This window comes from Labeo rohita, chromosome 20 (genome assembly GCF_022985175.1).
Source record: "Labeo rohita strain BAU-BD-2019 chromosome 20, IGBB_LRoh.1.0, whole genome shotgun sequence".
Lineage (NCBI taxonomy): Eukaryota > Metazoa > Chordata > Actinopteri > Cypriniformes > Cyprinidae > Labeo > Labeo rohita.
Window position 1 is genome coordinate 6087519 of NC_066888.1, and position 27918 is coordinate 6115436.

The following is a 27918-nucleotide window of genomic DNA, read 5'->3' on the forward strand; positions in this document are numbered from 1 at the left end:
GGGGAGAATTTTTAATCTAGAGTTAGGTTTACTGCATGAAATGTCTCCTTGTTGCAGAGCGTGAATGGCAGCATACAAAGGAAGGACCTTGGTCCTCCTCCACAAACGACAGAGTTTCTTTCCAGCATTCAATTTATTCAGCCTTTACGGAATACAGAAGCACAGCATTTACACTCAAAACATTTCATGTTAGTGCATGTGATTAAGGACAGTAACCAGCAAACCCCCTACAGCTCCACCGCGAATGAAATGTATCTAATAATGGCTAACATACAGCAGTATATAGCGGAGGCAATGAAATTTATACAGCCATTACTCTGATTCACTTTTTTATTTGAGTAGTGACACCACACTATCTGCAGAGCCACAACCTACGTTTTTCCTTTTTAATTTCGTTTGGACGCTGGGATGTCACAAACATTTTCAAATATATCTTGAGATGAGTCACAGGGTGGGAGTTGCCAGGTTCACTTTACAGCATTATGAGAAGATGATATTCTGGGAGGCTAAAGTGTGACTAGTTCACCCCAAAGATGAATAGGTCTCTCAAATTATCTTGATGCATTGTAATAACTCGGTCACAAAGCTCCAGTTAATCTACATAACGGTGTTCGTGTTATTCTGTATTCACGTTAGCTCTGAGCCATATGTTTCTTGGGCACGTTGCTCCTGTCATTTGTATTCAAGGGATATGTCGGACTCGATACTTTCAGGCTCTCATTCACAGAGAAGAGTGAGTCACAAGCCCGAGGCCATTTCTGAAAACACTGCAGCAAAGATACAGGGAACAGATGGACATTTTAATTTCCTGTCTCTTATCCAGTAAGTCCCTCAGGTACTTGGCCAAAAACGCTCCCCCAAAAATCCATTGCATTGATGTTTCGAGGTTTGCAATTGCCACATTTGTGAAGGGTGGTTCTGCTTCTTCCCCCTCACCTCCTAAGCCCCACCATGCTTTCACTCAGGTCCCAGAGCCGTTTGGCAGTATGGTCATCGGTGGCTTTAGAAAGCAATTGTTCTTCCTCACAATTAGCAAAGCATTTTCCAGACACACCCTCAACTTCAGATGAGCATGCCAGGTACAGTGGGGTCTGAGCACCCTCCAGTGGGCTTTTGAAGAACAACCAAGAGACCAGCAAGAATAGAGGCTTAATCAGCAGGGGGATGTTGACGTGCCGGCCCAATCTGGTCCTTACGATACCCGGGGTGAGGGCATTTACGGTTACCCCAGTACCATCCAGCCTGCGGGCCAGCTCGCGAGTGAATAGCAGATTGGCAAGCTTGCTTTGGCTGTAGCAAAAAGCTTTGTTGTAATTCTGTTCGCTGTTCAAGTCCTCGAAGTTGATGCTGCCGTACTTATAGAGTTTGGAGGAGACCACGACGATACGGCTGGGAGCCGACTGCTTCAGAAGGTCCAGCAGGAGATTGGTCATAAGAAAGTGACCCAGGTGGTTCACTCCCAACTGCATTTCGTAGCCCTCTTCGGTCTTACTGTAGGGACACTGGTAGAGACCAGCGTTGTTGATGAGAACATCAATCCTGGGCTCCTCCTATTTTTGTAACACAATTAGTGAGTTAAGATATTTTAATTTGTGCACATCTAATCACACCTAATCAATCTAGTGTATAAATGCAATACAGAAAACAAACAACTTAAGACATATAGGTGTTTAGCCTGGTTAAGACTGAAATTTAAAAATACCGGTAGACTGTAATAACCTAAAGTCTTCTGGGATGCTCTTCCACAGGCAAAAACTCTGGATGGTAAAAACCTCAAGGACACTGTCTGAGACAGCTGTTATATGTCTAAGAGGGAAAATGCTATACTATCCAACTGAATTTTGTGCAGCTAGATATTCACTCGCTGCAGAAAATGTATCTTAAATGTCATATTATATGTGTCTAACAAATCTACATGGGACATGGGACGGCTGCCACATGGGGAAGTTGTTAATGACTATATGTCAGTAACTAAAAGGTTTTGAGGTTTTAAGTAAAACCAATATGATATGCATTATGTTAACTATATCAGGAATGGGCAACTTCGGTTCTGGAGGGCCGGTGTCCTGCAGAGTTTAGCTCCAACCCTAATCAAACACAGCTGCCTGTAACTTTCTAGTGATCTTGAAGACATCGATTAGGTTCTTCAGGTGTGTTTGATTAGGGTTGGAGCTTTGCAGGACAGAGTGAAGGTCAAGCTCAGGCCTGTTGGAATGTTTTGTGTCATAATTGCATTTAATTTTTCAAAAATCGGTATTTATTATTAAGTATGCTATACCTAAAATTGTTTCATAAATGTAACAGTATGAAAAGATAAAAAAATCTATATAATTGTAAGTTATTCATTTATTCTAACAATAAGGAAATCGGTACAATTATACACATTGCAAACAAATAAAAATCCCTAATGTAGATCATTACACAGGTTTGTGAGTGAGACCTTGTGAAAATATTTTGGAGAATAAATTCATGGATTTATATTACCTTGCAATTTAATAGTTATAAGTTATATTTTTTAATATAATTTATTATTCACATTTTTGTTGGCCAAAATAATGGTTTGACAAATTTGTCTATTTTATGTTATTTTCCACATGCTATTTCACGTTTAAAGCTAAATGAATGATTTAATGGCAGAAATTTACTTTAAAGTTCACCCAAAAATGAAAATTACGTCATACTGACCCTCAAGTTGTTCCAAACCCGTAAGACCTTCATTCATCTTTGGAACACAAATTAAGATGCTTTTGATGAAATCCGAGAGCTTTTTGTCCCTGCATTCACAACAAAGCAACTGACACATTCAAGGGCCAGAAAGGTACTAAGGATATCGTTAAAATGGTCAATGTGACATCAGTGTTTCAATTGTAATTTTGTGAAGCTACGAGACTATGTTTTGTTGCGCAAAAACACTAAAACAACAACTTTATATATACACTACCGTTCAAAAGTTTGGGGTCAGTAAGACTTGTAATAGTCTTTAAAGAAGCCTCTTATGCTCATCAAGGCTGCATTTATTTGATTAAAAATATAGAAAAAAAAAACAGTAATATTGCAAAATGTTTTTACAATATAAAATAATGTTTTTTATTTTAACATACTTTAAAATAGAATTTATTCCTGTAATGAAAAGCTGAATTTTTATCAGCTGTTACTCCAGTCTTAAGTGTCACATGATCCTTCAGAAATCATTCTAATATGGGGATTTATTATTAGAATGTTGGATAATATCAACAGTTGTGCTGCCAAATATTTTTTGGAACCTGTGATTTTTTTTTTTTTCAGGATTCTTTCATGAATAACAAGTTTAAAAAGTACAGTGTTTATTCAAAATATAAATATTTTATAACAATGTAAATTATTTATTATTAACTTTTAATAAACTTTTAATTATTAACTTAATACATCCTTGGTGAATAAAAGTATTAATTTCTTAAAAAAAAAAAAAAAGAAACAATAAAAATGTACTGACGCCAAACTTTTGAACAGTAGTGTACATTTCACTGTCTATGTCAACTTGCTGTTTATGGAGAGTCAGACAGATTTCATCAAAAAATGTTGTGTTCTGAAGACATGACATTTTTGGGTGAACTAATCCTTTAAAAAACTAAATCAACCCTTGTGAAATATTGTCTAGACTAAAAAAATCCAGCTACTTCCATTTTTCAATATTTATGTACAGTTTATCAAATTAAACTGATTACCAAAATACTCACAGTTACTAATGTTGTTATGGTGTAATCATCATAATATTATGTGACACTAATAATATGCAATCCCATTAATATGTGCTTTGAACATTAAGCGAATTTGTCTTTTTTTCATGACTGTGGTGGCTAGAACTAGTTATCAGTTTAATTATGCTAACTATAATTGTAATACCTATATGCTTAGCATTAAGGAAGGAGTATGAAATATACCATACTTCATATCATATTTCAGGACAATGGATAGCTCATTTTACTGAGAAACACACGTGCTCACTGGTTGACCTTAGTTACACAACATGTAAGTATGACCACGTTTTCTAGTTTATGTGAACTATTTTGGCCAGTTTCTCATTGATTTTTGCCTGGTTTGCGCCATTTCTTCGTTTATAAATTTATACTACATGTTGCTGTAGACCATTCAATGCTATGCAACCCAGTTTCAATGTCTAAGAGAGAAAGAGACAGTTGTAAACAAACCCTGATAACTTCCTCGCAGAAGCTGCGCACAGACTGGAGCGAAGCGAGGTCCAAGTTTTTGATCACAACCTCTCCTTGACTCGGACCGGCTTGATTTTTGATGTCCTGGGCCGCCTCCTCAGCCCTCTGCCTGTCCCGACAGGCCATGATCACACGGGCCTGCAGCTTCAGCAGCTCCGCTGCCGTCGCCCTCCCGATGCCGCTGTTCGCCCCGGTCACTATCACAGTCTTTCCGCGCATCAGACCCGCTGGGTAGCTCATTAATTTCAGCGCTTTCCGCCTGAAGAAAACTCTTCGAGCAATGAAGAGAACCCCTCCGCCGAGGACAGCGGCTAAAATTACCGCTGCAGACATCAGTGCAGGAATGCTCAGTGTTGAATGACAACGTGCGAGTGAGCACCGCGGACCGCACTACCCAGAATGCACTGCATTGTTATGGCTTAAAAAGTATTTCCTATTTTTGAGGTTGACAATTGAGTGTGTGCGACGAACAACCGTATAAGTCCAAAAAAAACAAAAAATGAGATAACCATGTGACATTAATTGTATGTGTGAACTTTGTATACAGAAACAGTTTGGGGATGTTTTCGCGCGACCAAGAGTCCGCATTTTAAACGTTAAAATAGCGTCACGCGGAAAAACCGTTTATGTCCACAAAGAAGAATGGAGATGCCGCTTGCTGTCATGTCCGCTTCCGACATTAAAAGGCAAAACCTCGGCAAAAAAAGGAGAGCCGACATGACCAAATGGAAGGACAGAGTAAGGAAGGCTTTGAGGGATGCTGGAAAACCATATTTGACTCGAAGAGGAGAACAAAAACCAGGGAAAAATCCACCCAAACTGTTGAGTGGAAGAACCGTATATGTGATGTGATCTCTCTCTCTCTCTCTCTCTCTCTCTCTCTCTCTCTCTCTCTCTCTCTCTCTCTCTCTCTCTCTCTCTCTCTCTCTGAACGCGCTAAACACCGCATAAACAGTTAACCTATCAAAATAAACCACATACCATATATAATAAAGCTGTATTCTTTCATATTTCCCGCCAGTCCTGTGTAAAGTACGGCAAGCAGAGTTTATTTGTTTATATATTTATGTATATCGTGAGATGGCGGAGCGCGAGAACAGTTTTAAGTAGTATATACACAGGTGCGCTGCGCCAGCTTTTCTAAATAAATGACAAGGTGCACTATTGGAGTTATCTAAACATACAAGATATCCTATCTGACTAACTTGTTACAGTTATATTTGCGTGTAGCCTAGCCTACTGGGCGTCTACTATAGATCAGTCATGAATAGGTCGAAATGAAAGTTGAGAAAATTATGATATATCTTGTATACCTTATGATATGTTGAATAATATTTAGCTATAATGTATGTCTGCATTGTATTTATTGTTTTTATTTATTTATTTATTTATTTATTGTTTTTTGTTAATAATTCATTGTTATTGCCTGTACTGTAAGAATGCCTATGTATTATACATTGTTCATACTGTATTTTCTGTTTTTAAATAATTATAATAATAGTAATAATAATAATAATAATAATAATAATAATAATAAACTAGAAAGAAATGCTTAATATTAACCTGAAGTTTCTGTTACTGTATTAAAACTAAGATAAAGGAATCAGATCTTTAGTGGTTTAAAGTGATATGATGAACTGGAGTTATACTGTTATTCCACACTAACTGGACATATACCGTTCTTCCACATTTCAGAAATATAAATCACAATAACTTTTGATTTTTAATACTGACACTGAAAAATGTTATCTCCTTAGAATTGAGAAGCTTTTGTTGTCTATTTTCAAGTAAAATAAAAATATATAATATAATGTTCACAATCCAAATGAAAAAAATCTTATTACTCAAAATTTGAAAATATGGACTTGTATGGTTCTTCGTCTCAAGGCCTCAATTGAAGCGTACACTAGCTATATACAGTAGAGCTTAATCACTATGATTAGCAGTATTGAATATGCAAATAAAATGCATGTTAGCCTAATAGTGCAGAGTTTACCTTAATTATATAAAGGCCTAATCTTTAGTTGTTCATTTATTTATTTTTTAATAATCCAAAATAATCCAATAATACATTTTTTTCTGGGTACAAATATGATCTCTGACACAATGTAGTGTGATAATGGCATATTAGAGTATTTAATGACATATTTGAATATTAATGAGAGTATCTGAATGCTATTTTACATTAATTCTAATGGTGTATTTAAGCTATTATTATGATTTGATCTTTGATTTTTTCTGCGCAAACATTTATATGTTCTGATAATAATGGGTAACAAATATGTTATAATATATGTGACCCTGGACCACAAAACCAGTCTTAAGTCGCTGGGGTTTATTTGTAGCAATAGTCAAAAATACATTGTATGGGTCAAAATTATTGATTTTTCTTTTATGGCAAAAATCATTAGGTAACTAAGTAAAGATCATGTTCCATTCAGATATTTTGTAAAATTCCTACTGTAAATGTATACAAACTTAATTTTTGATTAGTCATATACATTGTTAAGAACATTATTTGAAGAACTTTAAAGGCTGTTTTCTCAATATTTTGTTTTTTTGTTTTTTTTTGCACCCTCAGATTTCTGATTTTTAAATAGTTGTATCCCGGCCAAATATTGTCCTATCCTAACAAACCATACATCAACGGAAAGCTTATTCAGCTTTCATATGATGTATAAATCTCAATTTTGAAAAAATGACCCTTACGACTGGTTTTGTGATCTAGGGTCACATATAGCCTTTAACAACATGTACATTATATTATGCAGCAACTGTTTCCATCTATTTAACTTGCCACATAAATTCGTCACTTCAGATTTATTTATTTAAAAGGTGTAAGTCAAAATTTGTATTTATTTTTTGGTAATTCATTTCAAATTGGTTGAAAAAGTGTGATGGGTGCACAATAGTCTTTCTTTCTTTTCTTCTTTCTTTCCTTTTTTATTTATTTATTTATTTATTTTTAATTTTTGGCATTCCAAAAGTGAAATCAAACAAAACAGTTCAATACACTTAACAATATTTTGTTTTTATTTCAAATACAAAGTTTTTAATACATAAACAGACCTTAAGTGCAAAGTTCAGAAAACATATGTCAGTAAACTATAATAAATAAGTGTGCTAAAATGCTACACAACTAATCATATGCTAGAACTAATGGCACAACCGTTTCATTCTGCACTAAATTTTGTCGTGTTACTGGTAATTTAATGTCACAGTCAAAAAAAATCAATATCTTAACTACATTCTTAAAAATATATAAACCATGTATAAATACAGCAAAAAGGCTAAACACATATTCCTGTTAGTAAATAGTAATACTAGCACATTGTAGTACAATTAGTAGTGTAAGTGGCACTCTGTAGATGAACAAGATCAGTGCAGACGCAAGAAAGTGAGGAAGTGGAGTTCAAGGAAGCAGACAAGAGACTTGAATCAAAGGTTGCTAATAATACTGCTGGTGTGATTGTGATCCTTAGGACTGGCTCTCAGTGTTTGGGTCCTCGTATATGTAACTGCCAACACCTCCAGTGTTCACTCCTGAACAAAAACAGTGAAATAATTTTATGGATGCATCAAAGATAAATAGGGGATTTCAAGCATTAAAAGTAAGAGTTTAATACGACTTTATTTATTTATTTTGTGCATTAGAATGTCCCCCGTTTAATTTAATTTTTTTTTCTATGCAAAAATAAATAAATGTATGCATAAATGAATGAATGAATGAATAAAGGAAACTTTCCGTGTATATACAATCACTTTTGTGAATTTTACTTGATTCAGTCACCAAAATGGAACAACAAATTTTAAACATAAAGCACATGTTTATATAAAGAATGAAACTGGAAAATGTACCTTTTGGTCCAAAAAGAACAGCATAACAGGGTTTATGGCAGTATGGCTGGCCATCGTGCTGTAGTTTAAAACAGAACCCATGTACACTATTAAATCATACTTGTCTTCAAATGCCATTTCATGTCTGGATGCATTGCACAACAGTTTAATCTTGGCTTTTTTGAATTGCACCTTCATGATATTACAAAGTACTAAGACAGATACACTTTTTTCTGATCAAATTCTTTTTCAAAAATTATGTTTATACACTACAAGTCAAAAGTTTTTGAACAGTAAGATTTTAAAGAATTATCTTCTCTTCAAGCCTGCATTTATTTGATCCAAAATACAGCAAAAGCAGTAATATTGCGAAATATTTAAAATATTTAAAATAACTACTTTCTATTCGAATTCATTTTAAAATGTAATTTATTCCTGTGTTCAAAGCTACATTTTCAGCATTACTCCAGTTTTTAGTGTCACATGATCCTTCAGAAATCATTCCAATATGCTAATTTGCTGTTTAAGAAACATTTATGAAAATAATTATTATAATTATTATCAGTATTTAAAAAGGTTGAGTAAATTGTTTCAGGATTCTTTGATGAATAGAAGGATTCAAAAATCAACATTTATCTGAAATTTAAAAAAAAGCTTTTGTAGCATTATACACTACACTCAGTATAATTTATTTACTTGGAAAGAAATTATAGAAATTAATACTTTTATTTAGCAAGATTTCTTTAAATTGATCAAAAGTTGTGATCAAGACAATTATGTTACAAAAATTTCAGATAAATGCTGTTCTTCTGAACTTTCTATTCATCAAAGAAACCTGAAAAAATTCTACTTAGCTATTTTCAACATGATAATAAGTTTTTTGAGCAGCAAATCAGAATATTAGAATTATTTCTGAAGGATCATGTGACTGGATGACGCTAAAGTGAAAAATGCTTTGAAAATAGTTATTATTTGAAAAAACAGTTATTTTAAATAGTAAAAATATATCAGAATTGTACTGTTTTTGCTGTACTTTGGATCAAATAAATGCAGGCTTGGTCAGCAGATGAGACTTCTTTAAAAAACATTAAAAATCTTACTGTTCAAAAACTTTTGACAGGTAGTGTTGTGAACAGCACAATGTAAGGACGTACATTTTAAAGTATATTTAGTTTAAATGCTTAAATAGATTGCAAAATGTACTTTGAGGGGCAAGAAAAAAGTAATCTTCAATTACATTTTGGGTAATGTCAAAATGTGTTTTTTTTTCATAATTTGCACAATATACATATATTTAGATAAAAATATATAACTATGTCAAAAAAATATGAGAAAATATAACTTATAAATATCAATATTACGTAAAATTAGCAGTATTTTTGGACCTTTTTTGGATATATTTTGCTTATTTTAAAACTGATTTTCTTTTTTATTCTTTTTATTTTGCTTATTTTAAAATTGATTTTCTTTTTTCTTCTTTTTTCGGGGTCATATGAGAATTGTTCTCTGTTTTGTGCTCTCTCTGTCCCTCACCTCTGCATGGCTGCCTGGAGCCAGAGTCTTGCTGCACCTCTCACAGCGCAGACAGGGTCTGTGCCAGTCTTTACCCAGGGAACTGACCTTTTCAGCTGAAACACAAAGAAGGAAACACAGGCCCTTCTGTAAGCATCAGGCAACCTCAACAAATGCTAATGTATGTCCTGGCACTGCTGAACACACAAGTTCCAGCACAAGTCCATATCTGGTGAACTTTACAGTCTGAATGTCAGCGCTTACCGAAGTACACTGTTTTGTTGCACCTTGGGCAGATGTTCGGCTGACCAGAAAACGAACTGAAGCTTGCAGCTGGAGAAAATTAGATAAACAATTATGCTCAAAAATATCATACATTTAAATAACATTAATATTTAATTACCAAACATGTAATAATCCTAAAATATAATACGGAATTCGTTATCATTATTAGTTTCAAAGACTGAAAGAAGAAATTGTTGAATAAAGTTGTTATTTTTGTTTTCTTTGTGCACAAAGTATTCTCATAGCTTCATAACATTACTATTGAACCACTGATGTCACATGGACTATTTTAACGGTCCTTGACCAGGTCATTGTTTCATTTGAGTAAACCAGGGTTATATACTCACAGAAATGTAAAGGTATTCACGGAAACCCGTCAAAATAAAAGTACAGTTTAGCTTGTATAGACATTGTGGCAGAAATACATTACTGTCATTCAGTAAAATGTATGTACCTACAGTACTACTACTACTACTACTGTTAAAAATTAATAAAACTTTGTTACACAATATTTCTTCCATCTTTTAAATTTTATTAGTACATCCCCTTTATTTGCCAAAAATAAAATAAAATTTTCATGAATTAAAAGATAAATTAACATTTTATGCCTTTATTTCATAACCAGACAAAAATAAAATACACAACACAGAATTTCATAAGGCTGTTGTAGAAATAAATAAAAGTTGTTTTATGCATTTAAATAAGACATAAAACAAATAAAACAATAAAATATAAGGTGAGAAAAAATAAAACATTTCACAGGGCCCTAAACATAACTTAACTTTTGATAAATTGACGTTAAATTCTATAAGTTTCATAGTTTTAATTAATTAGACGTTTTTTTGATTAATAAAATTGAATTTACCTGTTAAAAAGGAGTCCAGAAAAATTAAAAGAGAAAAAACAAAACAAAACAGAATTTAGAAAAAAAAAAAAAATGGGCATGCAAATATATATTTTTAAATGTATTATTTTATTTGTGTAATATATTTTTTGTAAAGTTATAATTTTGTAATAATTCTTTGATATGTTTGCTATTTGCAGTGATTACTATTTACTGTTTTTTCATAGTGTAACAATGTTGTTTTGTGCCACTGCTTTGGCAACGTATCTGTCAAATGAACTAAAATCGAAAGCACAATATGACTTCGCTCACAAGATGAGTTCATGATCCAGTGTTTTCAGAGTATCAGAAGAGGGGTGAGTCAGTCATCAACCTTTTTTTTTGTTCAATTTGCACACTGCACATGGGTTAACTTATAGCTCTTATTTTTGAACTCTCAAACACTGTAAAAAAAAAAACAATTTGTTGAGTCAGCTTAAAATAATTTGTTACCCTGCTTGCTTAAAATTTTAAGTTCAGTCAACTAAAATAAGTTTAGTCAACTTGAAATGTTAAGTTGTACTAAGTAACAACTTAGATATTTGTGTTTGCTAAACTTAACATGGGTAAGTAACCCAGCTGCCTTAAAATTTTAAGTCGATTCAACTCAAATATCTAAGATGTCAACATTTCAAGTTGAACAAACTTTTTTTGAGTTCACTAAACTTAAAATTTTAAGGCAGCCAGGTTACAAATAATTTTAATTGACTCAACAAATAGTTTTTTACAGTGAAGTGCACCAGATTAATGAATTTAACTTTAAAATATATATTTTTTTTTTTTTCCTGGGGGGCATGCCCCTGGGACCTCCCTAGAAGGACCCAGGTTCACCCACCTGTGTTTAACAAAATCTTACATAATTATGACGTGAGCTCCCATCCACCACTACTAGCCCCTGATTTTTTCAAAATCCTAGAAACACCCCTGATCTACAGTAGTACAAACTCACCCTTCACTGGGCCCCTGGTAGTCTTCTTCTCCTCAGCCTTGGGCTTGGTTTCCATGGCAACAGGAGCAGTGTCATCGTTGACAGGTGTTTCATAGACATACGATCCGGCCCCGCCGATATTCACACCTGCAGGAATATGACAGGTAGTACAGTTGCTTCTTTACTGATTCTATTATATGGGTGGAATATAAGCATTACAGTATTTAAGAATTCAGCTGGGGTTTAAATTTATATAGCGTTCAATTCTTTTGAAGAATATACAAGGTATACAAGGTACCCAAAACTGTTTGGTCACCAGCATTCTTTTAAAATATCTCCTTTCACAAAAGAAACTCATACAGTTCTGAATTGACACGAGGGTGAGTAAATGATACCAGAATTTTCATTTTTGGGTTGACTATCACTTTAATCCATATCTAAAAAATCTGAGATTTAAGCGATGAAGCTGCGCTTGTGCGGGCTGTCTCTCTAATTAAGAATCTGTAGCATCAAAGGAAAGTGTGTCCTACTTGCTGCAAGCCCCACAAATTATGAATAAATGTATTCGAGAAACTAATTAGATGTACTGCACCTTTTGGTCCATAGAGGGCAGCATAGCATGGCTTGTGGCAGTACGGCTTCCCATCATGCTGTTAACAGTGGATAGAGCACATCACTGAGATTAATTAGGCATCCGGTTCCTGTCGTCCTTGTCTGTTGTCATCAAAAATTAACACTCATGCTGTCCAAAGATTAAAGCATGAAATCTAAAGAGCAAACAACTGTACCAGCCCTTGTGAAAAAGAATTAGGCTGCACTTTAACATATCTTTAAAAAGAATATGTTGAAGTATTAATTGAATGTAATGTTTTCTGATACTTATTTTATGGATATTTTTACTAAAAGCAAGTTTGATGAAGTAAGACTTTAGTAAGACATCTTTATATGTAATTTCATATTTATTTCTGGTTTAAGTATACTGCCAAATAATGTGACAAGCATTAATGGTAGACCGAAAAAATACCTAAATGTAATGCCATGTATTTAAATATGTTTGTATTATACATTTGTAATAGTGAAGTTGCAATTTAGTGCATTTAAAATATATTTAAATGTAACATCACTTAACACACTACTTGTTGTTAATTATAAGCAAGTACTTTACATGCACTTTGTTAGTCAATACAATAAAAAGTGCACTTTTAACAGTGTTTTAAGAAACTGTCATAAAAGTGTACTCTCTTTGAGTGGTCTGTCATTTTCATTTCATTAACATTATCTGTAAGTACACTCAAAGGATACTGAAAGCACACAAGTGCACATTTAATACACTTACACATACGATATTTGGAAAGCATTAAGGTTCTTTGCTCTGCAGATACTGTAACAGTTTGTTGGAATCTGTGAATTAGCTGTATCATTATCTAGAACAACAACTTAAAAGTTGTCTAAGATGGACACCCAATATAATATATGATATTTACCATCTGAATCTAACAATGTCATGCCAACAAATGGAAAAGTCAGCCTTCTATTAATTATCATGTTAATTATTGAGCCTTTCAGCCCCAACAGGGCACTTTTTATCCCAAATACCATACTTTTACATATTCTTTTGTTATTTTGTTATTCTATGTTTTAATTATTTTAAACAAAGCTGAAAATCATTAAGAAGACTTTTGTCTCATATATTCAAGAATTTTAGTGATTTTCATTTGCTACTTAAATCTACAACATTTTAAAAAATGCACTGCTGCCCACGATCAAGGATCAGCCAAATTTGCATGTGTATCTTGAAAAGCAGATTTTTTGGAAAGTTTTTCTGTCAACTAGTGGTTTAGAGGAAAATAATATCAAAGGTGCCTTTTACCCGGGGCGCCTTTAGCCCCGTTGTACACTACACCATCAGCCTAGCAATAGCAAGTATTGAAACAGTGTTTGACATCAATAATTTTAACAAGTTTCAATACGTTCACTTATTAATATAATGTTGCATGGGCATATAAATTCCCATTTTGCAAAGAACCTTTTTGCAGGTTACATTTACCCGCCAGAAGACGGCAACGAGCGACTCTTTAAGAGTGAACCATTCAACCATTTCCTCAACCAATTCATTCAACACCAGAATGTTGAGCAGCACTGCTCTGTGTACCATAGAAATCAGGGTAACCACTGTATTTCTGCTTTTCTGTAAGAATGTGAATTAGCATGTTCATTTAGCCCGTCTGCCATTTTGATGCATTGTTCTGAACAGACAAATAGCATTTAAAGGGGTGATGACATGAGAAATCAAATTTGATTAAACAAAGCATTTATTTAATCAAGCTCCAAAAATGGTTCGTTTGGATCTGAGATGCCAGGGTGACATCAACCAGTTGTTTGCATAAACACCGTCTCCAAGGCAAGACATCGATGAATAGTCTTCTTCCCACCATAGGCCCTGCCCACTGATTACACTGAATGTAAATAGAAATTACAATCACTGACACTATCTTGTCTGGAGACAGTATATAGAGGCGCTTTCACTTTCTGACACAGTTTATGCACTTGAGTCTGCCATCATTGGATAAATGGAGTGAAAAAAACGTTAGCTTTGACAGGTTTGGTTTAAACAGCTTGTTCACATCTTTGTACAGATATCAGAAGGATCCCAGCATAAGGAACAAGCGGATTGTTTTTTTTTTTTTAATAGCATCCCGGATTGTGTCAGAGGATTGATCGGAGCATTCTGTTTTGTGAATGAGGCACAATGTCATGGAGAGTTCACAAAGAAACATTTGTTGAAAGATGAAGTGGTACTAAATCTGACTGCAGCTGCGTCACAAACTGTAAGTAAATGATTTCATAATGCTTTGTCCAGAAATGACCGTTTTATTTTGATTATGTTGTCAAAACACTCACATGTTTCTTATGCAGTGATGTTAGCCAATCATAACAGTGGCTGACTGCTAACAAGCCATAAAGGATCCGCCCCACAGGTTTTAGAAAGAGGGTCAGAATGAGGGTTGAAAATAATCATTTTTCCACTTTTCTGCAATAAACTTTATTAACATTATAAGTAAACCTTAAGCAACATATTAAAATACTTTTAAAAATCCATGTCATGACCCCTATAAAAACTGTTGTTGGTGTGAATATGGCATTAGTAGTAAAATATACTTTTCTTACTATATTAGCCATATAAAGATGACAGAAATACAGGAAAGAGTAATAGACAGAACTGTCTTTATGAATGAGTCATTGAATCTTTCACTAAACTGTTTTGTTCAAACACACTGATTCATTCATGATCACAGTTGAACAGCATTATGAGCTGTTGTGTTTTACTTACAGACTTGAAGCACTGTGATTGTGTTTTTTTGCTTTGTTTGCAAATTTAGAATCAAAAATAGAAATATTGTAACTAATATTATTGTAACTAATATTGTAACAAAATACCTGTGAAAACATTGTATCTAAAATGAAAGTTACACAATATTAAAGGGCTGGTTCACCCAAAAATCTAAATTCTGTCATTAATTGTCATTCTAAACCCATAAGACCTTCGTTTATCTTTGGAACACAAATTAAGATATTTTTTTATTAAATGAGTTTTCTGACCCTGCATAGACAGAAATGCAACTGACTTTTAAGGCCCAGAAAGGTAGTAAGAATATCTTTAAAATAGTCCATGTGACATCAGTGGTTCAACTGTAACTTTATAAAGCTATGAGAATAGTTTTTGTGCCTTGAACATGTCAGAAAGCTCTCAAATTTCATCAAAAATATCTTAATTTGTGTTCTGAAGACGAATGAAGGTCTTATGGGTTTGGAACAACCTAAGGGTGAGTAATTAATGACAGAATTTGCATTTTTGGGTGAACTATAAGAAGTAACATTTGCCAGATAAACATTTCAATGTCATGCAGCAACTTCTAGCTCAGTAGAAAATATACTTGAAGGAAAATTTGATTTAATGGGATCCTTATTTTCAACACTTTCTTTTTCTGCATTTTTTGAACTGTCTTTCTCTCACCTCTGCATGTCCTCCTGGATTCAAGGTCTTGTTACAGCGTTCACACTTCAGACAGAATTTGTGCCAGTCTTTTCCCAGGGATGTCACTTTTTCCGCTACGAGACAAAAAGAGATTTCTTTTACAGATCATTATTCATCTGAAAATGTACATTAAGATGATAGTTTAAGGGGCTGTTTGAATAAAAGTGTTAAAACTCTCCCCTGAAGCCTCTATCTTCATTATAGCAATTGATCTGAAACTACTCCATAGAGAATCTTACTGTAATGGTGCCTGGCAAACATCAGAGCTTTTATGAAATGGTGGTTTGAATCTCGTCTTTCACTATGTCTCTTCAGAAAATCCTGGACCATCTAAATGTGTTTATCCATTTAGTCTTTTGTCAATGCACATCTTAATATGTCTAACCAAGTCCACTGAGAGATAATGTGTAGCCTAATGTCTGTCTGTTTACTGTCTCACAGAGGAGACGTGGACGACGGTGAAACACTCTTATGGAATGAAAGGTTCTTATCAAATCTGACCCCGTCATATCAAGGCTGGAATATTCCAGGCATGTGCCTCAGGGAGCACAGAACACCCTCATGAGCCCATCTCCACAGAGCAGTGTCACATCACTGTGAGTCAAGACTGAAGAACATTTCAGGTCAAACTTGGTGAAATCTATTCAAGGATGTTTGGGGAAGTGTGTTTATTATTGTATGTTCTATGGCAGTATGTTGCCTCAGGGTGACAAATCCATTTTCTTCATTTTGCAAGCACATGATGCATATAAAGCAATAAAACAGCTAATAAAAAAGGGATGACTTTGAAAAAAAAAAAAAAAAAACTATAAAAACGTTTCCTCTTATTACATTCCAGCAGTTATTTGTCTAAAAAAATCACTCTGGCATGATACACCATATGTGTTTGTGTGTCTATCTATTACTGTCACAGTAACACACAAGTGTTATGAAAGATTACTATTTCAAACACAGTTGAAGTCAAAAGTTTACGTTTTTGCAGAATCTGCAAAATGTTAATTATTTTACCAAAATAAGAAGGATCATACAAAATGCATGTTTGTATAGGATATTTCACTTAAAATCCTTCAGGTCCCACAAATTCTTTGGCTTTTCAGCATTTTTGTGTATTTGAACAATGATTTTGAGATCCATCGATTCACACTGAGGACAACTAAGAGACTCATATTCAACTATTACAGAAGGTTCAAACACTCACTGATACTTTGAAAGGAAAAACGATGCATTAAGAGCGGGGGTGAAAACTTTTGAACAGAATGAAGATGTGTGCATTTTTCCTATTTTGCCTAAATATAATATTTTTTTCATTTAGTACTGCCCTTCAGAAGCTACAGAAGAAAGTTACATATTTCCCAGAAGATAAAATAAGTTTCATTTACACTGATCTTCAAATACAAAAAGTTTTCACCCCCCGGCTCTTAAAGGAGAAGTCCACTTCCAGAACAACAGTTTACATATAATGTACTCACCCCCTTGTCATCCAAGATGTTCATGTCTTTCTGTCTTCAGTCGTAAAGAAATTTAGTTTTTGAGGAAAACATTTCAGCATTTTTCTCCATATAATGGACTGATATGGTGCCCCGATTTTGAACTTCCAAAAATGTAGTTTAAATGCGGCTTTAAACGATCCCAAATGCGGTTGTAAACGATCCCAGCCGAGAAAGAAGGGTCTTATCTAGCGTAACGATAAAATAATACAATTTATATACTTTTTAATGCCAAACGCTCGTTTTTGTTCCGGTTTATGACAGTTAGGGTATGTCAAAAAACTCCCATCTCATGTTCTACCTCAACTTCGAAATGGTCCTATATCTCTGTTTTACCTTTTTTGTTTGATGTTCTTTGCATGTACATGATTTTGAAATAATTTTTGAAGTTGAGGGAGAAAATACGATTGGAGTTTTTTGACATACCCTGAGTCAGAATACACAGGGTTCGGGGAGAGAAAGGCAAGCCAAGCGCTTGAGATTAAAAAGTATTTAAATTGTATTATTTTAAATGAAAATAACCAATCGTTTTGCTAGATAAGACCCTTCTTCCTCAGCTGGGATCTTTTACAACTGCATTTGGGATCGTTTGAAGCTGCATTTAAACTGTCTTTTGGAAGTTCAAAATCGGGGCACCATATCAGTCCATTATATGGAGAAAAATGCTGAAATGTTTTCCTCAAAAAACATAATTTCTTTACGACTTAAGAAAGAAGGACATAAACATCTTGGACGACAAGGGGGTGAGTACATTATATGTGAATCTTTGTTTTGGAAGTGGACTTCTCCTTTTAAAATGAGTCCATCAATTGTCCTCAGTGTGAAAAGATCTCAAAGTCAGTTTAGTTAATTTAAGAGCAGTAGAAATAAAAATGTAACATATTAGCCAGTTCTAATTTCTGTCGTGCAAGCAGTCTTTCACTGCCATGTAGTTTTGTTTCCAGGCAACTAGCTAAAATGGAAATATATTTATTTATTTATTAAAATATTACATTATTATTTTCAGAGTATTTTTTATTTTTAATAATATATTTTCAAATATATTTTTGCTTTATTTGCGATGTCTTTTTATGCTGCACACATACAACAGCACTTTTTCTCATCAATCTTATTCGTTTCCTTCTCCATCTTTCTGCTCACAAACAGACATGCTCACACAGCAGGACATTAACAAGCATAAAAAATGAATGTTTTTTTTTGTGGCGCAGACAAATGTGTGGGGAGTTGAACAGACATTAATTAGTCCTTGTCTCTGGACATGCAGTACTGCTTAATGCTTTCACAATGCCCTCTTAACCTGAGTATCAAATGAGCTGTTTCCATAGTGAGGATATGCATGGCAAATTGCAGTCTGACAGAACATTACAGAGGTTGCAAACACTTAAGGAAAAAAAAAAGAGAAGATTTAGACATACTAATAAACTACTTTCATAGAACAACAACAACAACAAAAAAGTTATTAAAATGGTTTTCCCAAAAATGAAAATTTGCTGGAAATGTGCTCACCCTCAGACAACAAGATGCGGATAAGTTTGTTTCTACATCAGAATTTAGCATTGCATCACTTGCATTAGCATTGCTCACCAACGGATCCTCTGCACTGAATGGGTGCCGTCAGAATGAGCAGCCTGGTCTCATTGTTTATACGTAGGTATTTATAGGTAACGTTTAGAGGCACAAAACATACATTTTTGTATGTTTTTATTGATGCTAAAACATACAGTTTAGACATATTTCAATGTTTAAAACGTACAAATCGCTACATATTTATAGCTAAAAAATGTAAAATGTTTACATATCTTTTATATCTTTAAGATATTCATATCAATGCTTTTTTTTTATCATTTTATCAACAAGCGATTTAGATTTTTAGCCCCCTTAACCTACCCCCAAGCCTACACTTAGCCATTTTATAGCAAATATGCATTTTTATAATTTTATTAATAAGCGATTAAGATTTTTAGTTCCATTAACCTACCCCCAAACCTTAACCTATCCATTTTATAGCGAATATAAAAGGACATAAAACGTAACTGACCAAAATATGCAGGGAAATTACCATTTTATTAACAATATAGAATAAAAATATTTTTTATAGTCACTAATCCCACTCCTACCTCTAAACGTAACCATAACTCTCTCTGTACAGTAATAAAGAAAAACATGACAGACAAATAAGTGAAATTGCAATCATTTATTTATTGCAAAAATGTCAAACGCAGTAGCAAAAAGCAGTCCAAATGACAATGTGCTGCAGCCGCAGTCCTCTCTCGTGCAATACGGAAGGTTTGTGTGAGGTGCAGAGCAGAATTTAAGTTGTTAATCGCTTAAAAAAAAAAATTCAGATTATTTTCCCTATCCACTCCGTGAAGGCGCACACGCATCATTCAAAACACACCTCACCAGAAACACGGCATGTCGTAATCTGTGACGAATGCAGGCGAGAGCCAATGAGCATTCGATTTTCCTGCCGTAAAACCTAGCGTTTCTTAATGTGGCACTATCTGAATTTGTAAAATGCACTTCAGCGCGGGTTTATTGCTGTTGTTGGACTTACTGCTCGGGACGGAGATCAGATAAAGGCTTGAATTTGGGTCCATTCCTCGCAATCGTATGGATTCTGATGATAAAGTTGGTTCATTTTGTAATTATGATGCATGTTCGGTGTATTTTATAGTTCTATTTTTAGACCGCATCACAGCATCACGTTAATATTACATGAATGGTTAAACGATGGCAGAAATGTTATTTATGTTAAGGATTTAAAGTGTAGTCTTGTTTAACATTATGTAGACCTATTCTTGGAAACGAGTGCGCAGCAGACATGACAGAACAGAATGAAATGTTTTTATTTCATATTAAATAAACGATTAGTAATTTAATAATGCAACTGAAAACATAAGGTCAATGGTATGACAAGTAAAAACAATAATGAAATTAATGCCGCCATTTCAATATTAATAAGGATTCATTTTTAGGTGTCATCAATATATCAGTATTGTACGTTTAAATGCTGAAAATATGAATGTATTTGTAAGTTTAGATGCTGTAAAAACCTCAGTACTGTAGGTTTTAGTGTCTGGAAAAACGTGAGTAAATGTACATTTTGTAGAACCAAATTTTACGTAAAATGCATATGAATTATCATGAGATCACGCTGCAGCAAGAGTCCAAATTGCTGATAAATACATCACAATAATCCATAAGCAATCCACACCACTCCAGTCAATCAATTAACATCTTGTGAACTATTATGAGCTGCATGTTTGTAATAAACAAATCCATTTTTGTATCCAACTTTGTAACTTCAAACCATTGCTTCTAGCCAAAATATGAGCCCATAATCCATAATAATGCTTCTTCCATTAAAAGTCCATCCCCTGTTGTTCTTTCTGTTGTTTAGAACTGTTTTGGACTGTCTTCACTTGTAAACAGTGCTTGATCTGTGTATATTTCTCTCCTGATCTCGATAAGATTTTTCACTGGAGAAAGCAATGTTATAGATAGAGGATTCATATTTTAGCCAGAAGCAATGGTGTGAAGTTAAAAATGTCTTAATGAAGGAATATTTTCATTTTAGAAAACATTACTTGTGATGTTTTTATCAGCTGTTTGGACTCACATTCTGACGGCACCCATTCACAGCAGAGCATCCATTGGTGAGCAAGTGATGTAATGCTACATTTTTCCAAATCTGTTCTAATGAAGAAACAAACCTCATCTACATCTCAGATAGCCTGAGGGTAAAAAAAAAAATGTTATTTTTGGGTGAACCACTCCTTTAACCACTGACTGGAATGAGAAAGGCCTGCACAACTGCTGTTAGATGGCATGACTACACAATTATGTGGGCAAAATAGATGTTTCTAAAAGCCATTTAAAAGTGTGCCAGGTTGCATACTTAACGGTTGTTTGTGGTATTCAAGTGAATAGGAATGCTTTCTCAGGTCACAGCTGTTAAAGTCTCAAGAGGGCGAGTAGCAGCCAGAGACAAAGTAGATCTCACATTTTAATTATTACAGTGCTGCTCAGTGAGAGGGAGTCAGCTCAGCATATGATATTAGCACAGACAAATTTTTAAATCTGCTAATCATGCATGTTAATTAATCTGCCTTGAAAGAACATAACAAAGCAAAAAAATTATGATATTTATTAATTTTAGCTAACAGCTGTTATTAATAAATAATAAATTAATATAATGATTAATTACCCTGTGGAGACAAATGCCAAACGACACCTGCAGTTTAATATTTTTCCACCTAGTTACATTTAACCAAGAAAGATAAAGAGGAAGAACAAAGAGTCCTGTTTAACATTCTCCAGTAAATCAAAATGTCTTACACACCCAGTTCACAGAAGGCTTTTGGAATGACAGAAAGGTATTAAACCATAAATAAAGTATAGACTGGACAGGAGAGTGTTTACCGGAGCCATAAAATGGGTCAAATCAGATTGACTGCTGCTGTTCAATCTAGTTGGGGTTTCCATTTCAGTTTGTGGTGGTGTTGCATTGGTTGATGCTAATTAAATACTTGTTCAGTCACAGCTGTTCATATTATAAAAAAAGTAAATGCCTAATTTTGTTTGCTGTAGGCTATGTAAAATAATACTTCAGTTTCGTATTGAAAATCCAACTGATTATTATTTTATTTATTTAAAGTTGTACAGACATCCATTTTAGCCAAAGCCTAATCTAGTGCAATTGGATTATGAGCTGTAATACTGTCATGCACTACAGCCATTCATCTTGATTTTGCATTTCATGCGTCATCCATTATTAATTCAGAAAACTCTCTCTCATATTCATATTGGTGATTTTATTGAGTTTATTTTACTGCACCAGCTCAATAGGCTATGCATGTATCTCAAATCTCAGCAGATAAAATAGTTTGATTAGCTGCAACGTCTAATACAACAATCATGTGGATCTTAATCATAAAATGTAATTAATTTGCCCTACTAAAAATATCGTGCACGCGTGATTAGCCAGGTAATTACAATCGAGCCCACACTGTGTGCTTTGCAGACGTTATTTATAAAGCATGCGAGAATGAAAGTAAATGAACACACTACATGATATCTATCTGCAGACAGTCGTTTCAGCCGGTGCGAGCTTTGTTTTATTCTTGGCATTACGAAACAGAAGAAAAATGGACGACTTACCAAAATAAACAGTTTTGTCACATTTGGGACATTTTGATGCCATGTTCCGTGCAAAGCTGGGATTTCCTTTGATTTAAAGCACGCTTATTTAGAGCTGACTGAGTAAAGGCGACCTGCTCGTTTCTAGAGATGCTCCAAAGGCGAGTGCATCCTCCCTTTCAAGATTGCAAGCGCGGATCCTCCCTCAATGACGTCAGCGGGCGAGTGAATGTGCTCACCCTTCATTTTATGACACTACCGAAGTCAGCGCACTTCTCCTCTCGCCGCAGAGCTATACAGCATACAAAGACATCATGTTAATCATACATGTCCTTTATGGCAAGTTACCGATTTCACCTACGCCTGAATACAACATACAATGGTAAACAACTGATATATTATTGCTATAAAACATCATAAATATCACAGACGACTTATCTGTCTGTCTGTCTATCTATCCATCCATCTATCTATGAAACACAGTATATATGACAACAATGTAATATGACTTTATGTGCGATGTGTAATATGAATTTTATTGGGATAAATGCATGCAAGTAGATGCAGATTGTCTGGTCTCATTTTCAGGAGAATGATGCATAGATTTTGAAATTCAGATTTCATGCAAATATGACTAAGACCTACTTATTCAAATGCATTTACCGTATTTATTTGTCATAAATCAATGTTTTAATTAATCATGTTAAATTCTGTATTTTCATTATAATGGCGTTATTATTTCAGTTCTGGAGCTTAATTCTTCAGTGTAAAGCATGGTTCTCAATTCCAGTCTTTGCGTACCACCACTCTGCACATTTTGTATGTATCTCTTATCACTGCAGACATTTGTTTGATTAGACCATAAGTGGACATCACAGGATATTCTGCCATAACACCAGGGAGTGTATATTTTCCATTCAAAGGGCATTAAAGTGTGTGAGATGTGAAATTAAATTGTATTTATTTATAGAGATATATTATTTCACACTTCTCTAGTAAGTTTCGTCTGTGTGTGAAGACACTTAAGGCCATGGCGTATATAGCACAAATCTGTGAAACAATGTTTAGAAGCATAGTAAATTTCACAGAATTTCCTGTGCTTAGGGAGTAGGAGGCATGTCAGCCAAAGAACACTGTGTAGGGACTATGTCAAGAACTAGACCATGTTCTTGAGACTATGTTCAAGAACTATGTGGTCCCCGAAGTAGCTCCCCTCCAGCCCCGGCTGCACCTAGAAATTTAGTCCATAAAAATAACGAACAGAACTGGTGACAGAGGGCAGCCCTGCCGGAGTCCAACATGCACCGGGAAAAAGTCTGACTTATTGCCAGCATTGCGAACCATGCTCCTGCTCAGAGACCGGAAAGCCTGCGTACAGAGACCGGAAAGCCCTTAACAGAGCTCCTCATACCCCACACTCCCAGAGCACCCTTCACAGAATGCCACAAGAGACACAGTCAAATGCCTTCTCCATGTTTAAAGCACATATGGACTGGTCGGGCGAACTCCCACAAACCCTCGAGCACCCTAATGAGGGTAGAGAGCTGGTCCAGTGTTCCATGGCCCGGACGAAAACGGCATTGTTCCTCCTGAATCCGAAGTTCTACTATCGGCTGCATTCTCCTCTCCAGTACCCTGGCATAGACTTTTCCTGGGAAGCTGAAGAGTGTGATCCCCTATAGTTGGAACACACCTTCCTGTCCTCCTTCTTAAAAAGGGGGACCATCACCCCAGTTGCCCAGTCCAGAGGCACTGTCTCCGACCTCCATGCGATGTTACAGAGGCATGTCAGCCAAGACAGCCCCACCACATCCAGAGACTTGAGGTACTCAGGGTGGATCTCATCCACCTCTGATGCCTTGCCACTACAGAGCTTGCAAACTACCTCAGTGACTTCAGTCTGGGCAATGGAGAGTCAGCCCCTGAGTCCCCCATCTCTGCCTCCTTTAAAGGAAGGCGTGTCAGTGAGATCAAAGTATTACTTCCACCATCCGATAACATCCCCAGTCGAGGTAAACAGCTCCCCACTTCCACTATAAATAGCGTTTAAACCCCTTCCTGAGGTGCCGGACAATTTGCCAGAATCTCTTTGAGGCCAACCGATAGTCCTCTTCCATGGTCTCACCAAACTCTTCCCACACAAAAATAGCGAACAAAAAAACACTTAACAGTCTAAAGGTCCTTGCACATTGAGTCCCGAACCAGACCCCCTCTGGAACAAGTCTGACTTACTGCTGGCAATGTGGACCAAACTCTTGCTGCGGTTGTACAGAGACCGGAAAGCCCTTAACAGAGCACCTTGGACCCCATACTCCCAGAGCACCCCCCAGAATGCCATGAGGGACACGGTCGAATGCTTTCTCCAGGTCCACAAAGCACATATGGACTGGTCGGACGAACTCCCACGAACCCTCGAGCACCCTAGTAAGGGTATAGAGTTGTTCCAGTGTTCCACAACCTGGACAAAAACCACATTGTTCCTCCTGAATCTGAGGTTCTACTATCGGCTGGATTCTCCTTTCCAGTACTCTGGCATAGACTTTTCTGGGAAGGCTGAAGAGTGTGATCCCCTCCGTTCCCCTTCTTAAAAAGGAGGACCACCAGCCCAGTTGCCCAGTCCAGAGGCACTGTCCCTGACCTCTACGCAATGTTACAGAGGCATGTCAACCAAGACAGTTCCACCACATCCAGAGACTTCAGGTACTCAGGGCGGATCTCATCCACCCACGATGCCTTGTCACTGCGGAGCTTCCAAACTACCTCAGTGACTTAAGCTTGGGTAATGGGTGAGTCAACCCCTGAGTCTCCCATCTCTGCTTCCTTTAACGGAAGGCACGTCAGTGGGACTGAGGAGATCCTCAAAGTATTCCTTCCACCGTCCAATAACATGCCCAGTCGAGGTCAACAGCTCCCCACTTCCACTATAAACAGTGTTGGTGAAGAACTGCTTCCCCTTCCTAAGGTGCCGGACAATTTGCCAGAATCTCTTAGAGGCCAACCAATAGTGATCTTTCATGGTCTCCCCAAACTCTTCCCACACAAAAATAGTGAAAAAAAAAGCTTAACAGTCAAAAGGTTCTTGCACACTGAGTCTGAACTTTTTGTATGCGAAAAATGCAAAAATTGAAAAATTGAACTCAATTTTTTTTTTTCAGCAATACATTTCTAACAGAGACCGGACAGCACTTAACAGAGCACCTTGGACCCCATACTCCCAGAGCACCCCCTGCAGAATGCCACGAGGGACATGGTTGAACACCTTCTCCAGGTCCACAAAGGCACCTTAGGAAGGGGAAGCAGTTCTTCACGCACTGTTTATAGTGGACGTGGGAGCTGCTGACCTTGATTGGGGATGTTATCAGACGGTGGAAGGAATACTTTGAGGATCTCCTCAATCCCACTGTTACACCTTCCGTTGAGTAAGCAGAGATGAGAAACTCATGGGTTGACTCACCCATTACCCAAGCTAAAGTCACTGAGGTAGTTTGCAAGCTCTGCAAGGCATTGGGGGTGGAGTCTCTGGATGTTGTGGGGCTGTCTTGGCTAACACGCCTCTGTAACATTGAGTGGAGGTCAGGGACAGTGCCTCTGGACTGGGCAACCAGAGTGGTGGTCAGCTTTTTTAAGAAGGGTGACCGGACGATGTGTTCCACGTATAGGGGGATCACACTCCGCAGCCTCCCCAGAAAAGTCTATGCCAGAGTACTGGAAAGGAGAATCCAGCCGATAGTAGAACCTCGGATTCAGGAGGAAGAATGCCGTTTTTTCGTCCGGGCCATAAAACACTGGTCCAGCTCTATACCCTCACTAGGATGCTCAAGGGTTCGTGGGAGTTTGCCTGACCAGTCCACATGTGCTTTGTGGACCTGGAGAAGTTGTTTGACCGTATCCCTCGTGGCATTTTTTTTTTCTCCACATAATTGGTCACACACAAAGGCTACTGCATATTTTATAGTTATACAGCAGGACATATGCAAACAAGGCCTAATTTGAAGACTGAATAAATCACTCAGACATAAACGTTGTTTTTTGACCCTCTTATAAAAGACAAAGCGAGAGAGAGGATAAGAGTATGGCGTATGTGTGAGATACAAATGGACAAAATGCCAGTGACATTTTTCAAACTGTTTGCATTTATTCATGCTGACCCTTGTATGCCATTACAGTGCTGTTTACAGAACTAGAATAACAATTGAACAAATAAAGTACATCAACAAATGAAGGAATCACTGATAATAAACAACAAGGGTAATTTGCTCTAGACAGAAACAGGTGGATCATGTTGTTGAGCTCAAAAACTTTAAACATTGGCTCAGTCTGATTTTGTTGAGAATGTTTAAGCTTTATAAAAGTCTTGCATGTCATATTTCTGTATACAGTTATGCTGTAAACTAATGAAAACACTAGTTTTTTCCACATTAAGATTAATAATTGACTTCATTATGTCAGTAGATGTGTTGCAATAAATCTCTTACCAAAATATATTAAAAAATATTTATGTATTTCTATATTGGCTGGATTTATCTGCAGTCATTCCTCTCAGTCTATTTTAACCAGACCCTAGCCAAGTGTCATGAACAGACAGGGTGCTTATCTCTATCAGGTACAGAGATAGTGAAAGACAGGCCTGATACTTTGTCCATACATGGGCCTCCTGTCTGTCTCAGTCAAACTTCACACCGGCCGTCAGATGCCATGAGAACATTGTGAAATGCTGGTGGCTCATACAGTCTGTGAGCCTGAATACAGGTCAGCGAGTTTCTCTATACCATAGAAATAACACACTCTGCTATGTCTTTCCATTTCAAGGGGCCATCTGAGGCTGTTTTATTTGATTTCAGATGTTAAAAGTGTTTCTGCTGCTGATTTGATCACAGTGATCTCTAAATCTAATATATCCTCAGAGACTTGGTCATCTGATTTGGCCTACCCATGATGGGCTCTAAAATAAGCATATTTATTTTCAAAAGCCATAATGACTCTAAACTATTTTTGAGAATGGGGACTGTGGCCTCCACACATTTATCATGCTAAAATATTGTGAGAAATGGTTTTCATTTAAATTTGTCATCTTTATTGCCTTGTTTTTTTTTTTTTTTTTTTTTTTTTTTTTTTTAGCAAAAACATGAACGTTTGAACTTTTTATTCCCACATGCTTTTTTGTTTTTGACTTTTTTATGTGATTATGTCTCTTTCTTCCAAAAATTTGTTCAGTCCTGTCACACCTTGCTTCTCCTCCACACAGGTGTAAATTAAGTGTCTTTTCAAAAAAATTCCCAAGATTATTTTGATTATTAAAATGAGGAAGTTATAAAAAGACCTCCATTGTATTGACGTCAGGAGGGCAGAGTTGACAGCGAGGCATGACGAAGAACTTGGGAGGATCACAAAGGTCATCAAAACACTAAGAGGTTCAGAGCAAAGCATTTAATCAAGCCAAAGCAAACATTAAAAATAGAAAATATGATTTATATTATTTATTTTTAGCTATAGGATTAACCATAACCTCCTAATGCAATCATCATTACTGTTCATGGCATTGCCTATCAATTAATACATATCATTCCTCTCAGTGTCATGATCAATTATCAAATCAGTAT

The 27918-nt window shown here is 35.8% G+C and overlaps 2 protein-coding genes across 2 annotated transcripts; both read right to left on the reverse strand.

The window, feature by feature from the left end:
- Window positions 1-96: 96 nt before the first annotated feature.
- On the reverse strand, window positions 97-5084 carry rdh14b (retinol dehydrogenase 14b). Its single transcript, XM_051139449.1, has 2 exons — window positions 4188-5084; window positions 97-1550 (listed from the first exon to the last, which is right to left on the reverse strand). The coding sequence occupies exons 1-2, from the start codon at window positions 4539-4541 to the stop codon at window positions 933-935; spliced, it is 972 nt and encodes a 323-aa protein (XP_050995406.1). The 5' UTR covers window positions 4542-5084; the 3' UTR covers window positions 97-932.
- Window positions 5085-7218: 2134 nt separating this feature from the next.
- Window positions 7219-22508, reverse strand: crip2l (cysteine-rich protein 2-like). The gene is made up of 8 exons (XM_051139451.1): window positions 22340-22508; window positions 15669-15763; window positions 12246-12303; window positions 11675-11800; window positions 9822-9890; window positions 9579-9673; window positions 8067-8124; window positions 7219-7751 (listed from the first exon to the last, which is right to left on the reverse strand). The coding sequence occupies exons 1-8, from the start codon at window positions 22380-22382 to the stop codon at window positions 7687-7689; spliced, it is 609 nt and encodes a 202-aa protein (XP_050995408.1). The 5' UTR covers window positions 22383-22508; the 3' UTR covers window positions 7219-7686.
- Between the last annotated feature and the right edge of the window lie 5410 nt (window positions 22509-27918).

Coding starts and splice junctions, on each gene's coding strand:
- rdh14b (XM_051139449.1), bottom strand. CDS start 4,541: ATGTCTGCAGCGGTAATTTTAGCCGCTGTCCTCGGCGGAGGGGTTCTC. Junction 1,551..4,187: donor TCTGCGAGGAAGTTATCAGG/GTTTGTTTACAA, acceptor TTACAAAAATAG/GAGGAGCCCAGGATTGATGT.
- crip2l (XM_051139451.1), bottom strand. CDS start 22,382: ATGGCATCAAAATGTCCCAAATGTGACAAAACTGTTTATTTTG. Junction 15,764..22,339: donor TGACAAAACTGTTTATTTTG/GTAAGTCGTCCA, acceptor TTTGTCTCGTAG/CGGAAAAAGTGACATCCCTG. Junction 12,304..15,668: donor ATCCAGGAGGACATGCAGAG/GTGAGAGAAAGA, acceptor CACTGTTAACAG/CATGATGGGAAGCCGTACTG.